This window comes from Hyperoodon ampullatus (assembly GCF_949752795.1).
Source record: "Hyperoodon ampullatus genome assembly, chromosome: 4".
Taxonomy (NCBI): Eukaryota; Metazoa; Chordata; class Mammalia; order Artiodactyla; family Ziphiidae; genus Hyperoodon; species Hyperoodon ampullatus.
In genome coordinates, this window is record NC_136917.1 from 164,508,387 (window position 1) to 164,527,328 (window position 18,942).

The window sequence follows — 18,942 nt, forward strand, 5'->3', positions numbered from 1 at the left end:
ACTTTTTTCCCCTTTCAGGTGTGATTGGGATAGGATACTACTGTATCCAAAGGGGCTTCTCAGAAGAAGTGAGAGATTCAGTGATGAAACTAGTTCCCCTGACACGCCGACTATGGCAGATGACTAAGATTAAAATGCTCCCTACCCCTGCAAAATTCCACTATATTTTTAACCTTCGAGATCTTTCTAGGATCTGGCAGGGAATGTTGAACACTACTTCAGAGGTTATCAAGGAACCAGATGTAAGTGATACATAAGAGAGTAAAACAAGTAACTTTGTTATTTATTATAAACTCTAAATATTCTTAGTAATGCAATTTTTAGTGGCATTATGAAAATATTTTGGGATGTTTTAGCATGGATATTTTTTTCTTTGCTGCTTTTCACCAACATAAATAAGGGAAAAGTATGCCAAAATATTTTTCTTTAAACATTTCAATTAGGACTTCCCTGGTGGCACAGTGGTTAAGAATCCGCCTGCCAATGCAGGTAACACGGGTTCGAGCCCTGGTCCGGGAAGATCCCACATGCAGCGGAGCAACTAAGCCCGTGCGCCACAGCTACTGAGCTTGAGCTCTAGAGCCCGTGAGACACAACTACTGAGCCTCTGTGCTGCACTACTGAACCCCGTGCGCCTAGAGCCCGTGCTCCACAACAAGAGAAGCCACCGCAATGAGAAACCTGTGCACCACAGCAAAGAGTAGCCCCCACTCGCCACCAACTAGAGAAAGCCCACGCACAGCAACAAAGATCCAACACAGCCAAAAATAAAAAATAAATAAATAAAATTTAAAAATTCCAAATAAATTTGGTTTATGTTTAAGGAAATATTATATACAATTATTTTCTAATGAATAGAGTAAAAGGAAAAATTGATTTTGTTTTTTCATCATTATTTTCTTATACTAAATAATGGAAAGAATCCCTGTTGATCTTATTATATGTCTTCCTATTATTCATATGATAAACTTCATATTATAAACCTGACATTTTAACTTTAAAAAGTAATTATCTTTATAAATACACTTTCAAAATTGAAGAATGAAACCATTTTGTTGTTAATCATCCATGATCTTTCTTTTCCATATAACTTGATGTACTAAAAGAAATACATATATTGGTAAAACTGAAAAGAGACAGAAGAGTAGAAAGTTCATTTGACAGAAAAAGGAGCATTTGTACGTACACTCGAATAAAAGAGTTCCTAGCATTATAAGAATTCTCTTCGAACTAAAAGGGAATTCTAGTATGTAAAATGCAGTATGTATGTAATATGTAAAATTATAAAGTATGTAGTATGTAAAAATGCAGTATGCCTTTTTTTTTCCAAAGCATAAGGCTAAGGCAACATCAGCCTGTTTTTCCATCCTTTAAAAGGAACCAAGGTTGTAGTTAGGCAAATAGGTTTTAGGGGACTTCTCCACTTAAACACATCGAAAAAGTTGAGATATCAATCAAACTGTCACTAGGCACATCAAATGTGGACTATTAAAAAAAACTCAGCTTTGCCTCAGATGCTCACAAAGTAGGTAACCACACTGACTGACTGCAAGAGGACATTTTGGGGAAAACTCACTCTCCTTGTTACAGAGAATTGGGAGTAATTTTTTTTTTCTTTGCGTTATGCGAGCCTCTCACCGTTGTGGCCTCCCCTGTTGCGGAGCGCAGGCTCCGGACGCACAAGCTCAGCGGCCATGGCTCGTGGGCCCAGCCACTCTGCGGCATGTGGGATCCTCCCGGACCGGGGCACGAACCCATGTCCCCTGCATCGGCAGGCGGACTCTCAACCACTGCGCCACCTGGGAAGCCCAGGAGTCATCTTAACAGCAGTGAACATGTTAACTTGATTTTTTTTCCCTCAGAGTTATTGACAAATTAATAGTGTTGTGGAATGCAGTCTTCCAAAATTACTTTTTGAGTAGCCATTTTTTGGTGCTTATTTTAAATCAGCATAAACAGGTCCAGCAATTGGTTTGTCATGAACTTTTGTCATAAGTGAATCATTCAATATATTTCACTAAAATTTTATTTTCTGGCAACCAAAGAACATTTGATCATTAGTAATATAATGGTTTAAAAGCCTTCTAACTTGCAAAATGTTACCAAGGTAAGAAATTTCCACCAGTGTTTCGTATTAAATAATTAGCTTAGACAAACATTTGTTGTGCTTGCTATAGGAACAGGTATATTGAGCAATTAATTCTCTCAACTTCCAGTTAATTTTGGGTCCTGGATTATCTGGACTAGGTGATTGCTTTATGTAGATATTCCAGATTTTTGCCATAAATTTCCTTCACACTGTGTTAAGTAAATATATCTTTGTAATTATCTCAGTTGCATACGTAAGAGTTGTTTTTATGCAACTTTTTATATTATGCTCTGGCCACATGAATGTAGGTGTCTTGTCCAAACAGACTAATTGATCACAAACATAAGACTTTTACGTAGAGCATTAGTTTGTTGGTTGTTCAGAGTGATTTAGTATTTTGTCTAGGAATGTTTTTGTTTTAATTTAAAGGCTGAAAATGAATATACACTACTCTCTATTTACTATATTTGAATGAAACCAATTTGAAATGAAGTTAAGTATATTTTAACTTATTTATTTTTAATAGGACAGTTATATTCATAAACAATTTGTTGTATACTAAGACTGTGCAAAACATGTTTTATATCCTTGTATCCCCTGTACAAATGGCAGTAACGTCTCCCACATCATTTTGACAACCCCAAAGTGTCCTTTTTTGGTGATAACACACCAAATGGAAACCATTAGTCTAGGATTTTCTTTCTAATGTGCTCCCAAACCTGTTGTTCATGTTAAAAGGAAACCCGTAGTGTTAATCTTAACTTTTTAAAATGTAGCATCTTAAATCAGGAAGGATGCTGCTCTGTGATATCGTCCACTTGAATTCCCAACTCTGGCTTAATGGGAATTAATAACACATTTTAATGATGCTTTTGACAGGAACTGTTAAGGCTGTGGAAGCATGAGTGTAAACGTGTTATAGCCGATCGTTTCACAGTGTCTGATGATGTGACCTGGTTTGATATGACTTTAGTAAACTTGGTGGAGGAGGAGTTTGGTGAAGAGAAAAAACTCTTGGTGAATTGCGGAATTGACACTTATTTTGTGGATTTCTTGAGGGATGCACCTGAAGCTACAGGTAAACTATTGAAGCAGAATTTGAAATTCCCCAAAGGGATATCTGAAGACAGAAGTTCAGGTCAGGGATGTTGAATTTCTGTTTAGTAAACTTTACTGAGACAAGCCTGGGACATATTAGGTGCTCAATAAATACGGAATGAATAGATAAATGCATACTCATGGAGTTCAAAGATTAATCATTTTAATGCATATCAGTCTTGGATATTAAGGTAGATTTGGGAGGCATACTATGGCAGAGGACAGTGCTAAAGGCTTACAGCTGTCACACAGAGGTAGATTTAAGGAAGGGATCTCCCACACATTACCTGGGCAAGTCTCTGAACTTTCTCGAACCTCATTCTCCTCATTTATAAAATTGGAAATATTAATATATGAGTCATGGGGCGCTGTGGGGAATAAGTGAAATGTTATCTGTGGATGGCTTGGGCAGTCCGTGGCTTGTACTCACTGCCAGATGAAACATAGCAAAACTATGATAATTATTACTCGAGTATTCCAGGTGCTGAAAATAAAAATAAAAACCTCACATCCTCTGAGAGGGCTGTTGAATACAATTAGAAAGAGGTGGGTGATGTTGAGGGAAGACTTTGTGGTTATGGTTCCGTAAAGAATTGAGATATATTACTTTTCTTATGAAAAGAGGTAGGGCTCCAATTGCTTTTTTCCTTCAGAAATAACTGAGCTTAAGTAGAATATTTTTCTTTCATTTAGAAACCTCTTCTAATACTGAGGAGGAATTTTAAGTTAATTTTCATATTCAAAAATGCATGTTTAAACACATGCTATTTATATCTTCTAAATGATTGAAAATGACCAGGCTGCCCCTTACTAGATTAGATAAGGATGTATGTGATCTGTTAAGTTTCTGAGTGACAATTGCAAAAGGAGGTTTATTGCTGGCTATGCAGTTGGACTGATCCTTCCACACAAAGAAGCTGATACAGTTTATTTTCAATCAGGTCACACACATCCAAAAATCATGTAAAGGTAAGAGCATTTACAAGGTAATTAGAATTTATGTATTTTATTTCCTCTAATTCAGAAGGATAAGTAATTAGATTACGGTTTTCATGGAGCAAAGTGCAACTGCAGCATTGCGGGGCAGGGGCTGGAGGAGGGGAGTTTGGTTGGGGGCAGAGTGAATGAGTCTAGAGGGAAGCACAGAACCTTTCGTGGCTTCAAAGCACTTTGTTTGTCAAAGCTTGAAATGAACATTTATGAAATAAGGAAGTGACTATTGAAATTCACTTAGTGGGAGCTTTGCAAATGGACCAATCCTAATAATTATGTTAAATCAATTTCCTTGCTTTGTCATAAAAAGGTTAAAATACTTTATATTAGGACAGGGTCAATTGAAAGTAATTATGTACTACTAGATTTGGAAGATCCACTCACTCTTCTAGTACCCAGTGAATTTCTAGGTTGTTACTGTATCAGTATATTCAACTAATGTTAACTGATAGTGAATTTACATATGCCCAGTTTAGCTTTTTCTTTGGCATTATGCTTTATAGTCAAAGTTGGAAAACTATTAAACTGGTATGTTATGTGTTTCTAATTTTTAAAAAAGTTTAGTGATTTTAATACTTTTCCCAGTGAGATAACTCAATGTTTATTTATTTAGGAAGTCATTTTTTCTATTTTCTCTCTACCCTTCACTTCCATTCCCCCAAATTCACTTCTTTTCTCACCACTAACTTAAAATTTCTGACTCATAAAATTTTCCTAAGCAAATGCAGTGACCTTTTTCTTTTTATTCTTATTAAAAAATAATTTAATTTTTGATTTCTCTTGCTGATTTTGACATTAAATCCCTACTTTTTCAATCTTCATTAGCGAATATCTCTGGGAAGATCCTTGAAATGCCAATGGTCTATTATGGATTCAAATTAAATTCAATGTATATGACATTATTTGAAATTGACCTTTTCTATACATTTAAGAATTAAGACTACATAGGATCACAAACATTCTAATGCTTTTACTACTGTTTGCTTTCTTTTCTTTTCTAAAAATACATACTCTGACATTTGGATAAAAATCAGTGCTATTCAGTGCTAAATTGTAGAGCTATGAGTGTATTAATTTAGGTTGAAGGAAGTGGTTAAGTCCAGTGATTTGAAGAAACTTAATTGATTTTTCTTCCCCAACGCCAGGTGAAACATCTGAGGAAGATGATACTGAGATGCCCAAAATTTATGAGCCAGTTGAATCTTTTGACCAGCTGAAGGATCGTTTGAATATGTTCCTGCAGCTCTATAATGAGAGCATCCGTGGTGCTGGCATGGATTTGGTGTTCTTTGCAGATGCGATGGTCCACTTAGTCAAGGTCAGTTGCCACGCCCGGTAGCACCCCCCAAAATGACAGACACTTGCCTTTACACCAGAATTGTTTCCCTCCTCTTTCATTTTCTTCTTCTAGGGGAAAATTCAGTTTAAAAATAAACCCAATGCTATATTCCAATTTAATTTCTGAACTGAATGCAACATGTCACACCTATAGGTTTAAAATCAGAGCAGGTGTACTTCAAATGTGTGATATGATAATTTTATTCACTGTTGCTATACTGCTTCCAGCTCAGTGTTTTCACTACATAGAATGAATGTGGTTGACATCTGAGTTCAAAGCACAGGCACAAAGTCTGCTTATATTTTGCATAATGCAAAGGATAACTATAAAAAATAATGCATTAGTTTTGAGGACATTATGCTAAGTGAAATAAACAAGTCACAAAACCACAAATACTGTATGATTCCACTTATATGAGGTCCCTAGAGTAGTCAATTCATAGAGACAGAAAGAATGGGGGTTGCTGGGGGCTGAGGGGAGGTGAATGAGGAGCGTTTAATGGTACAGTTTTATTTTTGCAAGATGAAGAGTCCTGGAGATGGATGGTGGTGATGGCTGCACAGCAATATGGATGTACTTAATGCCACTGGACTATACTCTTAAAAATGGTTAAGATGGTAAACTTTATGTTGTGTGTATTTTACCACAATTAGAAATAATAATTAAAAATAGTGCATAAACAGTTGATTTTGAGCTGGGATGAAAATTCTGTTACAATGAAATCCACCAGGAAAGTGCAGTTGCCTTTCTACTTTGTCATATGAGTCATTACAATTTCCAATCACTGTAATGATTGACCCTCAAAGGTTAGAAGTAAAATATATTATTTACTTGATAACTTACATGACCTAATTTATTGATGGTGGGAGATAATGCTATTTAAAATTCATTGTTGATATTCTCACTTTATTGATGTCAATTATTTTTTCAGACTACATCCTTTTAATTAGAAAGAAGACATTTTGAGGCTGTCTCCCATTCCTTAGGCTTAACCATGAGGAACAACCTCATAATCACAAGTTGTCACCTCTAATAATTACAAAATCTTAGAACTGGAGAGGGTTTTAGAGGTTACTAAGTCAACCCTCCCTCTGAAAATTGAGGAGGCCGGACTAAGTCAGGGAGAAGGAGGAAAACAGAGTGTGTTCTAGGGTTGGATGTCCCCAGCATGAGGAAACTTAGCTTGGAAACTGAATTCTCAGAATCTGAGATATCTACTGAATTATGAGCGCAAATGTTCTTCCAAAGCCAAATATAAATAACATTTTGAAATTAGCTCCTAATTTATAGTTGACTAAAAGTCAAAAGGAAGAGTGGAGATACTATACTATTTAATGATTAAAAGGAAGAAGACAAAAAGAATAACATTTTCTAAATAAATAATATCAAAGGCAACTTCATGACTAGGTGTCTATGGAGACAAAATCTGATTGGCTTGGGATTCCATAACAGCTTAAATTGAAATGAGGTTATTTATGTTAGTCTTGTGCTTGAGGATGTTCGTTAGAAATGTCTTTTTTTTTCTGGGTGTTGCAGCACAGATGATGCATTTTTTCACTTTGGGTATGACATTCAAGGCATGTGTGCCTCAGTACAGGTCGTTGACTGTGTTTTCCCTCACTCTCAGCCTCTAGTGTGCCTGCTCTGGGATTGGCCAAAGAATCCGTGATTGGAGTTTCTGAGCTAAAATGCTATATTCCTCACTCTTTTCTAGGCCAACCCTCTCTTCTATACTCTTGCTTTCTGTGTACAGTTACATCCAAACTCTGTCATGTGGGTGTGAGCTTTGAAATGTGTGACCTACTTATAAGACATGATAGAAGCCAAGAGACAGGACTGAAGATGAAAACTGCGGCAAAACAGGATGTGATCTGAAACCAAGTGTGTTTCTTAGTTCCTTTCTTAATCAAAATAACAATTTTCTTTAAAACCAAGAATATCTCTGCAATATCTCTTTTGCCTCTTTGGTTAAAGTTCAAATCATGGTGTGTATTGTTTTCATGATCTAGTCCTTTCCTACCACTCTGCCCCTTGTGGGTGGTGCTCTGCTTAGGGTGTAATCCAGAAAAATCAACTGCTTGTGCTTAAACACATCCTGATTCCAGAGCATCTCATCAATGCTGCATTCCCAGCAGGTGTTGTGTTGTATAGAATTTATCTGTTTGTATTTGTCTTCTGTACCAGACTGTAAGCTCTGTGAGGGCAGGCACCCACTTTATTCCCCTTCATATTCACAGGATGGAGTATTGCTGAGACAGGCACAATTGTGATGCTTGATAAATAGGTTTAGAATTTAACCAAGTCCCCAATATGGCCCTAAACAACACTTTGCACCTTATTTCCCAATATTTCCATACCTGGTACTGAAGTTCCCATCCCTATGAGGACACCTCAGGCCTTTTGCTGATTCTGAGACTTTGTGCATCCCATTCCCTCTTCTTAAAATTTAGCCCACTTCCTGCCCAGTCTGCCATTTTCTTTGCATCATAAACTTCTAGTTATCGTTCAAGATCTAGATCAAATTCCAGCTCCACACCTAAGACTCGCCTTCACAAGCAGTGTTGTTTCCTTTGCATTCTTTCCTCCAGTTGCCATCATTCCTATCCACCCCAGCATTCACCATGGGGCATTATTGCATGTTTCTATTAATAGGTCTCTCAGGATGTGAGCACCTGTAAGGCAGGAAGGGCATTATTAAGTTTTAAAATATTTGCTAAAGAAATTAAAAAATGAGTATCTGTATGTTACAATCTATAGGTAATAGGACAAGATAGTCCCATTTGAAGTTCTCACTTGACTGTGTTTTCCCTTATAGTTTCTGTTTTTAACTAGATTATGAGTTTTTTGAGTCTGCTTTTAAAGACTTCTATTTGTTTATGTATGATCATTTGTCAAATATGTTTTAAGTGTTTCTCATGTGCTAGAAACTGGGAATGGAAAACTTTAGTTTAAAACCTAAGCCCAGTTGCAGGAAAAGGTGTTGGGATGAAAGTTCCTTATACTTGATTAACAACAATTATTTAAAACCCTAATATATTCACCAGCATCAACTAAAGGAAATGGTTTATGAAAAAAGTTATATATTTTGAAAAAGTTAACCAAGAAACAACACAGACGATTCTAGGATGGCCTGCAGTAGCTTCTTACCTGTCTTATCTATCTATGCCTCTTGAAGTAACACCAGGGAAAGAATATGAATAGACACTGGCAAAATCCTAAGACTTCTTGCCAGTACCACTCCTCCCCTGCCTATAGCAGCTTAGGAGAGCATCACATGGAGGGGATGAGTAGGAGGCTGGAAGAGCAGAGCATATCACTTACCAATCTTACCAGGATTGGTGGACCAGGTTCTTAGGTCCACAACAAAAAAATGGTCTCCATTTCCAAGGGCTCACACTAAATCAGGGGATATAATCCAAAAGCAATGGTAGTCCCAATAGGAATAGGGTATAGCCCCTGCCAGTGGAGGGAATCCTGAAAAAGGATGTTTAACAAAACCTTGTCAGAATGCAGAGCCCAGGTTGTGCCAGAAGGCTTCTGCCAGCAACAGAGAAGTGATCCCTTCTCAGCCCCCAGATAGCTTTCTATCATTAGTTTAAAGAAAAGCTGGCATTACAGCAAAACTGCAGGCTCAAACTGCAGTTAGGAGAGAAAGACAGTCATCGCATAAGGTGAAAAATGCATCCAAGAGAATTCTACAGTGAATCCCCTTTAGGTGGGGTTGGAGACCTGATGATGAAAGTAGTTTATCAAATACAAATAAAGCCAAAGAATCATGGACTTTTACCACAAATATGACTTGGAATGGTCTGGGGCTACTGACTGGCATAGAGTGGACTTCTGGTCTACCCATAGTCACTTAGTAGATACCTTAGGTATCACTATCTTTGCCAAATAATAAGGAAAGTGTTTATGCTTATTTTCTTCTTTTTAAATTCCATCATCTATGCCATATTTTGGAAATTTTCTTGCCTTCTTTTTAAACTATGTTAGTTTTCAAATGCGGAGGATACTCTAATTAACCTTGTGTTCTGTATTCCAAGGATACACATTGTTTTGAAATTTCTGTTCTTTTTCCTATCCTACTGAATTAGATTGGCAGACTAAAAGGAAACCTCAAGGTCCCCTTTATTTCTCTCCTTGAAAACCCAGAGCAAGCCACAGTCTGGGCTGTCTGATGACTCTTCTCTACTGGTCTCCTCCTATCCTAGTTCCCTAAAGGCACACACCCCGCTCCCCACCCCGTCCAATACTTCTTAAACATTGTTATATTTCAGAATGCCTTCATTAGTCCAACCAGTATATCTTTCTATTCTGATCCTAAGACATGTACAGGTTCCAAAATGCTTGTACAGGCATACCATATTTTCTTGCCCTTTGATTTAATGCACTTAGCAAATATGCAATTTTTTACAAATTGAAGGTTTGTGGCTACCCTGTGTCAAGCAAGTCTATTGGTGCCATTTTTCCAACATTTGCTCACTTCGTTTCGCTGTGTCATGTTTTGGTAATTCTCACAATACTTCAAACCCTCTACCAGCAAAAAGACTATCACTCACTGAAGGCTCAGATGATGGTTAGCATTTTTAGCAAGAAAGTATTTTTCAATTAAGGTATGTACATTGTTTTTTTAGACATAATGCTATTGCAAAATTAATAGATAGTGTAAACATAACTTTATGTGTACTGGGAAACCAAAAACTTGCTTTATTGCAATATTTGTTTTATTATGGTGGTATGGAACTGAACCTGCAATATCTCCTAGGTATGCCTGTGTTGAATAAATAGGAAAAAAGTGGAATATTTGCACATTAAATGATACATGCTTTTTCTGTTCCATATTCTAGATCTCACGTGTCATTCGTACTCCCCGGGGAAACGCCCTCTTGGTCGGGGTGGGTGGATCGGGAAGGCAGAGCCTGACCAGGTTGGCTTCTTTCATTGCTGGCTACACTTCCTTCCAGATCACTCTGACAAGGTAACATGCTTTTGCTTTAATTAACCTGAAACGTATTTTGATAAATGGTTCTCAGAAGCCACTTGGAGTTAAGAATGCATTTTTCTTATACATAAAGGAATCATAATCGTTTTTCTTCTTGAATGTTGACTTATCATCTTCCCCTTTCAACCTCTGTCATAGACCAGGAAAATTTCACATGGATGATTTACTTTTGAAACACTTTAGCCTCTCATTTCAGTGAACAGATGCCTCTCTGTTTTCATGTTATGCTTGACATGAGTATTGTGTATATTCCTTTAACACATTTCAGAAGAAATTTGTCCCTACTAAATGTTAATTCAGGTTTCAAGAATGTTATTAAACTGGAAAAACAGATGAAAAGTTTATGCTGATTTACTCATTCATACATTTAAAAATATTCATTGAACACCAACTGTGTGTCAGGCACTGGCTCAGTGCTGAGATACACGGTAAGCAAGATAAACCTGGCCTGTGTCATCATGGAATTTACAGCAATTCAATGTGGACAGTTGAGCAACTCACTCAATAAGATGTGATACGTAGGTGCTCTCTCTGATGAGGAAATAAATGCAGACCAGACCAGAGTCTGTTGAAACATGAGGGAAGGACTCCTAATCTTGTCTAAGGGATGGTCAGAATAGGCTTCCTGGAGAAAGAGATGTTTCAGCTGAGACATGAATATGAGTAAGAATTATCTCAGAGAAGAGAAACAGTAAAGAATGTTCCAGGCAAAAGGATCAGCACATGTGAAGTTACATTTGAGGGCCTGGAAGCAGTTAAATATGGCTGGTATATAGCATAAGGTGGGAAGTGGGAAAGGAAGAGAAATGGAGGTCTTTGAAGGTATCATAAGGAATTTGGACTTCATCCTAGAGCAGTGGGAAACCATTAATGCATCACTCCTAGGGGAGGCATGTCACATCTGCATGTGGAGAAGGTGGATGAAGGAACTAAGCTGGAAGGGTTATAAGCCTGTCTCAGGGATCTCAGCAACAGATGGTGGTGTCCCGAGTGGTGGAAGTGAAAGAGGAGAAAAGAGGGAAGATTCAAGAGATCCTTAGGAAGCTGGAGCTTTTGGACTCGGTACATCCTGGTTCTGGCTTGGGAAACTGGATAGTTGGCGCTGCTACTCGTCAGGGTAGGGAATCCCAGAAGAGGTCCTTGGACATGTGTGTGCAGTGTGGGGAGAATTAGGAAATGGAAAGGGAACATGTAGAGAGGCTAAACAGAACTTCAGGATCAACTAAGATAAGGCGAGAAGCAAGAGGCCAGTTTGGGAAGTTTATTTGGGCTGAATATTATTAGAAGTTAATTTCTAGGTGTGAGAGTCTTGCCTGTCGGGCATTGAATAAGCATTGGCTTGGAGCTGTAGGGCAAAACACGCTACTGATCTATCTCACTGATGGAGGGCCATAGCCACCTGCTGGGACAAAGGTTGGAAATGATTAAACATTGGGTTTGGAGATCCGGATACTCAAGTTTTTGTTGTTACACCTTTTATTTGGTCTAAATTACTGGATTCTGCTTGGGGAATCAATCTAAAATGTTACTGTGTCTTTCAAGTACTGAAACAGAGAGAAATACTCTTAGTTGCCTTATGTATAATTCTTCTAGTTTGTGGATAGAAGCAATGTTAGATAAAAGATAACCTGTACAGGAAGGGGATTGAACTCTGAGATTTTTGTTCTTAACATTTTGTATAAAACCTTATAGTTTTCAAAGCGCTTTTACATGCACAGGCTAATTTGATCCTCAAAAGAACTTTGTGGCTTTGTGGGTTAGCAGGACATATCACAGCTGAGGTATGGAGAGGCTATGATTTGCCTGAAGTCCCGGATAAACCTGGGAATTAACCAGAAGATTGCTGGTTTCTGGTCTACCATGACTTTAACTACACCATGCTGCCTCAGAAAAAATACTTTACGAACATCCTCTTTGTGATGAATTGGTTCCTCTGCAGGTCATGTTGGGACTGCTCCAGTACGGATGAAAAGGAGGGTCAGGGCCTTCTCTGGCTTCTTATAACCTTCCAGAGACGATCCTACTGCCTTAGCCTTTGCATAGCCACATGGCCAAGGCTCAGGAAGCAAGGGCCTCTCCTTTGGGAAGCACAGCCATTTGTTAGATGACTCAGGTCATATTATTTGAGGCAGGGGGGTCCTTGAGATCCAGGGGACTGGACTGAAAGTTTTCCCTATATCACAAGAAGCTGGGGGGAGCTACTTTCCTTTGTCCTCTCCCTCCCTCCCCACCCCGCTTCCTTCCTTCCTCCCTCCCTCCCTCCCTTTCTCTCTTTATTCTTTCTCTCTCTCTTTCAGGGGACTGTGTCTTTGAAAATTTTTTCTGGTATCTCAGATCTCACTTTTCTAGCAGTCTTCTTGAAATATTGATGCATGGTTGTGATATTTCTGGTTCTAGGGTTTAGGTTTTAAATGTTAAAAAAGCACAGAGTATAGAAGTTAAATATTTGGTAGCTTTTTAAAAATCAGAAGGCCATTTGCTCTTGTGCTCGGAACTCTGAGTTTATTTAATGACACAAAATTCAAATAATAATTTAGTGAGTCTGAGTCTCCAGGACTGGAATATTTTAATTTTTACCTTTGGCAGTAATAGGCTACTCTATATTGTCTAACATTTCATGATTGCAAGTTGACTTCCACTAAGTGATTGCTTTGGATGTGAGAGATTTAGAGTGGGATATTTAATAATATTTCCAACGATTCTACTACAGTGCACTGACTGCTCAGAAAACCCTTTCATGTGACGTCTAAAGAGGCAATGAAAATAGTTGTGTTGGGAATGAGGAGGGTGCAGTTTACAGTGGGACATCGCCCTCCCCCCATATAATGAAGGCTTGAAATGCTTTAGTTTAGATTAGTTCAATTTATGAGGTATCTTCTAAAATATCAATTGCAGATGGGTGCTTAGTAAATATTAGAATTTGACATTTCCCTTACCTTTACCAACAAATATTTTCAAAATGAAACATGTATATACATTCTGATGGCATTATGGTGTGGTTAAAAATTATACTTTAGCTTCAGGTTGATTTTTCACTCTAGATGTTTTTTTGTGTGTAAATATATAATGTTTTATAAAATGTGGAGTTTTAAAAATTATTTTAATTTCTGCAAGTAAATATAATGAACAAGTAATATTTACATACAATAAAATACCTATCTGATGGCACAATATCAGCAGTTTTTGGTTAACCAAATGGCATAAAGCATTGTTATAAGGGTCTTTCCTTCCCATTAACATATTTTAGCTGATGACACAATGACAATATTTCTTTAGGTCCTACAACACATCAAATCTAATGGAAGACCTGAAGATTTTGTATAGAACAGCTGGTCAGCAAGGCAAAGGAATCACTTTTATTTTCACGGACAATGAGATTAAAGATGAGTCGTTTTTGGAATATATGAATAATGTTTTATCATCGGGTGAGGTAGGAGCTCATTTATTATTGATGTATTTTGACTCTTCAGATTCCCTCCAATGTTAGAGCTCTGTGTATTTCCTTCTGTTAAAGTAATGAATAAGTGCTATTATTAGGATTAGGTGATCGGTATGAAGAATGGGTTTTTCTGTTGGGTTTTTGAGGAATAAAACTCCCAATGAAAATGTGGAGCTATGCATTGAAAACATTACTGAAAGCTCCAAGTGAGAAATGGAAAAACGGAAGAAGAAGGTTGCAAGGAAAGCTGGTTGGATTTTTGATATGTCCATTTACCCCCTTAACGGGCTATGACTTTCCAGTTAGTAATAGAATCATTTGTGTATTTTAAAACATGGTTTAAAATTCTGTCTCATCTTCCATCCTGTGGAACATTAATGCTTCTCTTATTCTATACATGAAAGGTGAGTTTAAGGACACAAATGAAGGAAAGAGATTATACATATTGAGCTGTATATTTTGATCTGTTTTCATATGCCTGTATTGAATTTGAATGTCTGCACTTTTCTCGAAGGTCTCCAACCTATTTGCTTGTGAAGAAATTGATGAAATTAATAGTGATCTCATATCAGTCATGAAAATAAAGTACCCCAGGCGCCCTCCTACGAATGAGAACCTGTATGATTACTTCATGAGCCGGGTCCGACAGAACCTTCACATCGTGCTCTGCTTTTCGCCAGTGGGGGAGAGATTTCGAAATCGAGCTTTGAAGTTTCCAGCCCTTATTTCAGGATGCACTATTGACTGGTTCAGCCGATGGCCTAAGGATGCCTTAGTTGCTGGTTAGTGTGGTGGAAATTTTTATATCAGAGTTTCTAGTTTACTGTGTATGTGTGTGTGTGTATGTGTGTGTGTATGTGTGTGTGTGTGTGTATTTATATTCTGTGCTCTTTGCTGTCTCTCTACTGGATTGAGCCAAAAGTCACTTTGTCCAGGGTTTGAGGATTTTTGCAAGACTGTTCTCTTTCTCCTTTGGCAGCAATTTTTTTTCCCAGAGCGGGATCATCAGTGAATGAGATCTTCAGTCTGTGCCTCCTTGGGTTAATTTACAGTGATTCTAGTGTCTTCATTGTGGTTGAAAGCTTTGTCTCAGTTGGTCCCCAGGCAGGTTCTAGGAGTCACAGGAGGGCACTGAGGTTTTAATCTCATTTGTATTCTTTTTTAAGTGGGTTGGCCAACCTCAGAGTAGTTTAAGCCAAGTATCTCTTGGACGTTTCCTTCTTGTGGCTGCAGTGCTGGAAATCAAAGAGGAAAATGTTATCAGCCATCCTCTGATGGCTTCTGTGCCTGAAACAAGATGTTAAACAGGGACTTTTATGACTGGAGCCCTTGCTGCTTCTGCTTCGGTCTAATCTTCCATCCTATGGAACATTAACGCTTCTCTTATTCTATACATGAAATGGAGCACAAAAGTTGTATAGGAGATGTTAGATATCATCCCTTAAGTTTATGGTTTTTTCAGCTTTTGGTGAGAAATTATCTGTGGCTGTTTTAAAAGATAGAGATAGTTAGGTCTCACCTCTGTCCTATTGTAGCAGAACTTCAGAAGAACCCTGATTCAGGGCAGTAGTTTTCAAACATTTTGTCTGATTATTGTGTTGTAATAATAATTAAGGGGAGTCTTCTTTTCCAGTCAAACATGACAGGTAGCCCTAATAGATAAAACAGTGAAAAGCAGAGGAGAGGAAGGATTCTGAAGCCTCACCCTTTCACGGTGCTGCCAGCTGCTCCTCCTGCATCTGCCTCTCCAGCTATGTGGTACCCAGTTGGAGAATGACTGATTAACCGTCTCCTGCCCTTTATAGATGGAGAACTGGGGACAGTGCAGCTGAAGTAATTATCAGAGGTGCAAGAAGCCAATAGCTAGAGCCAGTGTGTGTATATATATACACACATATATATAGTATATATATATTCTCAGCACACTACTCTTGATAATAATGGTTTTTCTGATCTGTGGCTTTTAAACACAAAATATTTTAATATATTTGAAGTACAGATGTACAGTGTTGTCTCTTATAAGATTTGAGAAAACACCCATGATTTAAAATTTTAAGTCTTGTTAAAATATGAATACAACTAAGGGTAAAACTTTAAAATTCCTTGAAGTAGGATGTAAATGAAGAGCACAAAACCACAGTAGTTAAGAGCTATTTTAAGTTTACTATGAACTGTGATAATTCATATGCAAGTGGTTTGTAGAATATCATGTAAGGTATTATTATTAATAATAAAAATAATTTCAGGTGACAAACACTGTAATATACTATACTTAGGATGACTTAATTTAAATAATGGAGCCCTTCCTGGCAAGTCTTTATTTCAATTGTCCCTTCTATTACAAGATAAAAGGTTGTTCTTTTGTTGATTTCTCACAAATCTTACCCATTCTTTTAAATCTCATTGCATCAACCCAAGCCAAGATTACATGGAGGGCAGGGAAACTTTCATTTCTGTGTCATCAGTTCCTAACAAGTGTCCTGAGTTTCATGCATGCATCTATTTTTTCATTTATTCAGAACATAATTATTGAGCTTCATACGCCATTTATGGAGCCAGGCATATTGGAGGGCAAGGCAGACTCATTTCTTTGCCCCAGATCCTCTTCCCTGGCAAGCTCATCCACAGGCTCCTGTGTAATATGCCCCATCAGTTTTTATCTCTGGTCTCGTCTGTCCCCTGGCTTGAACTCTGTGCACTCAACTGCCTGCTTGATACGTTCTTGTAGATGTTTCATAGGCTCCTTAAACTCAAAATGTCTAAAACTGAACTGGCTCAGCTCTGGTCACTCTCTCCCAGGAAGCCCCACGATCGTCCATGAAACTTGGCAACAGAAAGCTCTTTGTCTTTAACACCTTTCTTTTCTTCAACTCTCAAGTCTGCTCCATCACTAAGTCATGTCAGTTTTGTCTCCTAAATATTGGTGGAATCTATCCGACTCTTTCCCTTTCACTGGCATCCTAGGGCAAGCTGTCATTGTAACTCACCTGGAAAACTCAAAGAGCTTTCTAATGATCCTCCTCCTCTTTCACCTGTCTCTCATCCATCTCACGCTGCCGACAGAACCGTGAGAAAAACATAAACCCAGTCACGTTGCTTTCTGTTTAAAACCTTCCACCGCTCTTAGGAAAAAGCAGTCTCTAGCTTGGCCTTCAAGGCTGGGAAAAGCGGACCCCACCTACCTCCTCAGCCTTACCCGAGGTCACTTTTTCCTCCTGATCTGTTCTCCTTGATCCTTGAATATGGCCTTTTTCTTCCCATGCAGTGCCCTCCTCCTCCCATTCTCCCTGAGCCCTCCTCCCTCTGTCTGGATACTCCTGGCTCAGCTAAATGTCACTTCCTCAGGGAAAACTTCCCCTGTTCCCACCCCCTCCCAACACCCCCAAAGCCAGTTCCCCTGGTATATATTTCACAGCACTCTGTGCTTTTGCTTCCTGGGACTAACCACAGTTTGCAATTTAAGTACTTAGTTGTATGATTTCATTAATGCTTATCTGTCCTGCTAAACTAAAACTCCATGGGCTCAAGGACTACATATCTTTGTTCACAATTTCAGCAGCTACCAGTATTCAACACCTACAGTGTTCAGCCAATGGCTCAGACTGTCACAATTCATCATCCTTCAATAATATGGCCCTAACTTACTTGCAGTCTTCTCTGATCCAACACAAACCTTCTCTTGTTTTTTTTCAGATATACATCTTTTGTTTGATTTCTGAGCATCCTTTAATCATCTTTATTCTTTTTTTTTTTTTTTCTTTTTTTTGCGGTACGCGGGCCTCTCACTGTTGTGGCCTCTCCCGTTGCAGAGCACAGGCTCCGGACGCGCAGGCTCAGCAGCCATGGCTCACGGGCCCAGCCACTCCGCAGCATGTGGGATCTTCCCGGACCGGGGCACGAACCCGTGTCCCCTGCATCGGCAGGTGGACTCTCAACCACTGCGTCACCAGGGAAGCCCAATCATCTTTATTCTTCCACACATAGTCCCCCTTATCAAGAATCTTCTCTCTCATCTTTGTTTACCTAAGTTCCAAAGCTTAATCAAGACCCATCAGATCCTTCACTCTTCCTTTGTTCACTTAGGAATATTTTTTCCCCCTTTTCTTGAACCTCCTTTATCTTTATCACTTAAACTTTACATAATGCACCTAGGCATTTCAATCTTTCAAACCTTTTGATAACCAGTAAGCTTTTGTGACTATGCCTCCAATCTAGTCTAGTAAATATTTAGAGCCAGTATACTACATGAATATATAGTACTGTGATAGTCACAGTAGTGGATAAAATAATTATAAGACATGAGACATACCTTCTTTCTTTTTTTGTTGTTTTGCTGTATGTGGGCCTCTCACTGTTGTGGCCTCTTCCGTTGCGGAGCACAGGCTCCGGACGCGCAGGCTCAGCGGCCATGGCTCATGGGACCAGCCGCTCCGTGGCATGTGGGATCTTCCTGGACCGGGGCACAAACCCGTGTCCCCTGCATCGGCAGGCAGACTCTCAACCACTGTGCCGCCAGGGAAGCCCCCTCCTTTCTTTTATAAATATAAAATCTTGTTGGGAAAACCAGCATCTACACTTAATACCAACCTGCCTTATGTTATTTTGAAAGAATACCATCTGTAGGTATTGGAAGTAGTTCAATACATTTAGGGATTTAAGTGTTATATATTCTTTTTAGAAAATTAGCAGGAAGGTTTCTAGAAGAAACATTTAAATTGCTTTTATGATCCTGATTCTGAATTAAATTATTATCTCCAGTCACATTAATGAGAAAATATATCATTTTTAGCATATTTCATTTATCTTATAATAAATATTTTCTATAAAAGTATTAAATTATTGTGTATTTTTCTAATTTATTTATTCCTTAAGATATACTTTATTTTAATTTTTTAAACCACTTTATTGAGGTATGGATGACATAAAAAGATCTGTGCATGTTTAATATATACAACTTGACAAGTTTGGACATAAGTATACAC

The 18,942-nt window shown here is 38.3% G+C and overlaps 1 protein-coding gene across 1 annotated transcript in view; it reads left to right on the plus strand.

Moving 5' to 3' along the window:
• The window catches only part of DNAH5 (dynein axonemal heavy chain 5), a gene marked incomplete at its 3' end in the record, with an annotated part of 240,126 nt that overhangs the window by 148,515 nt on the left and 72,669 nt on the right, over positions 1-18,942 (plus strand). Inside the window, exons 50-55 of the mRNA XM_079701862.1 lie at positions 19-242; positions 2,969-3,167; positions 5,326-5,498; positions 10,367-10,497; positions 13,798-13,951; positions 14,475-14,742. Of these exons, the coding sequence (XP_079557988.1) occupies positions 19-242; positions 2,969-3,167; positions 5,326-5,498; positions 10,367-10,497; positions 13,798-13,951; positions 14,475-14,742 (1,149 nt within the window). The remainder of the gene's footprint in view (positions 1-18; positions 243-2,968; positions 3,168-5,325; positions 5,499-10,366; positions 10,498-13,797; positions 13,952-14,474; positions 14,743-18,942) is intronic.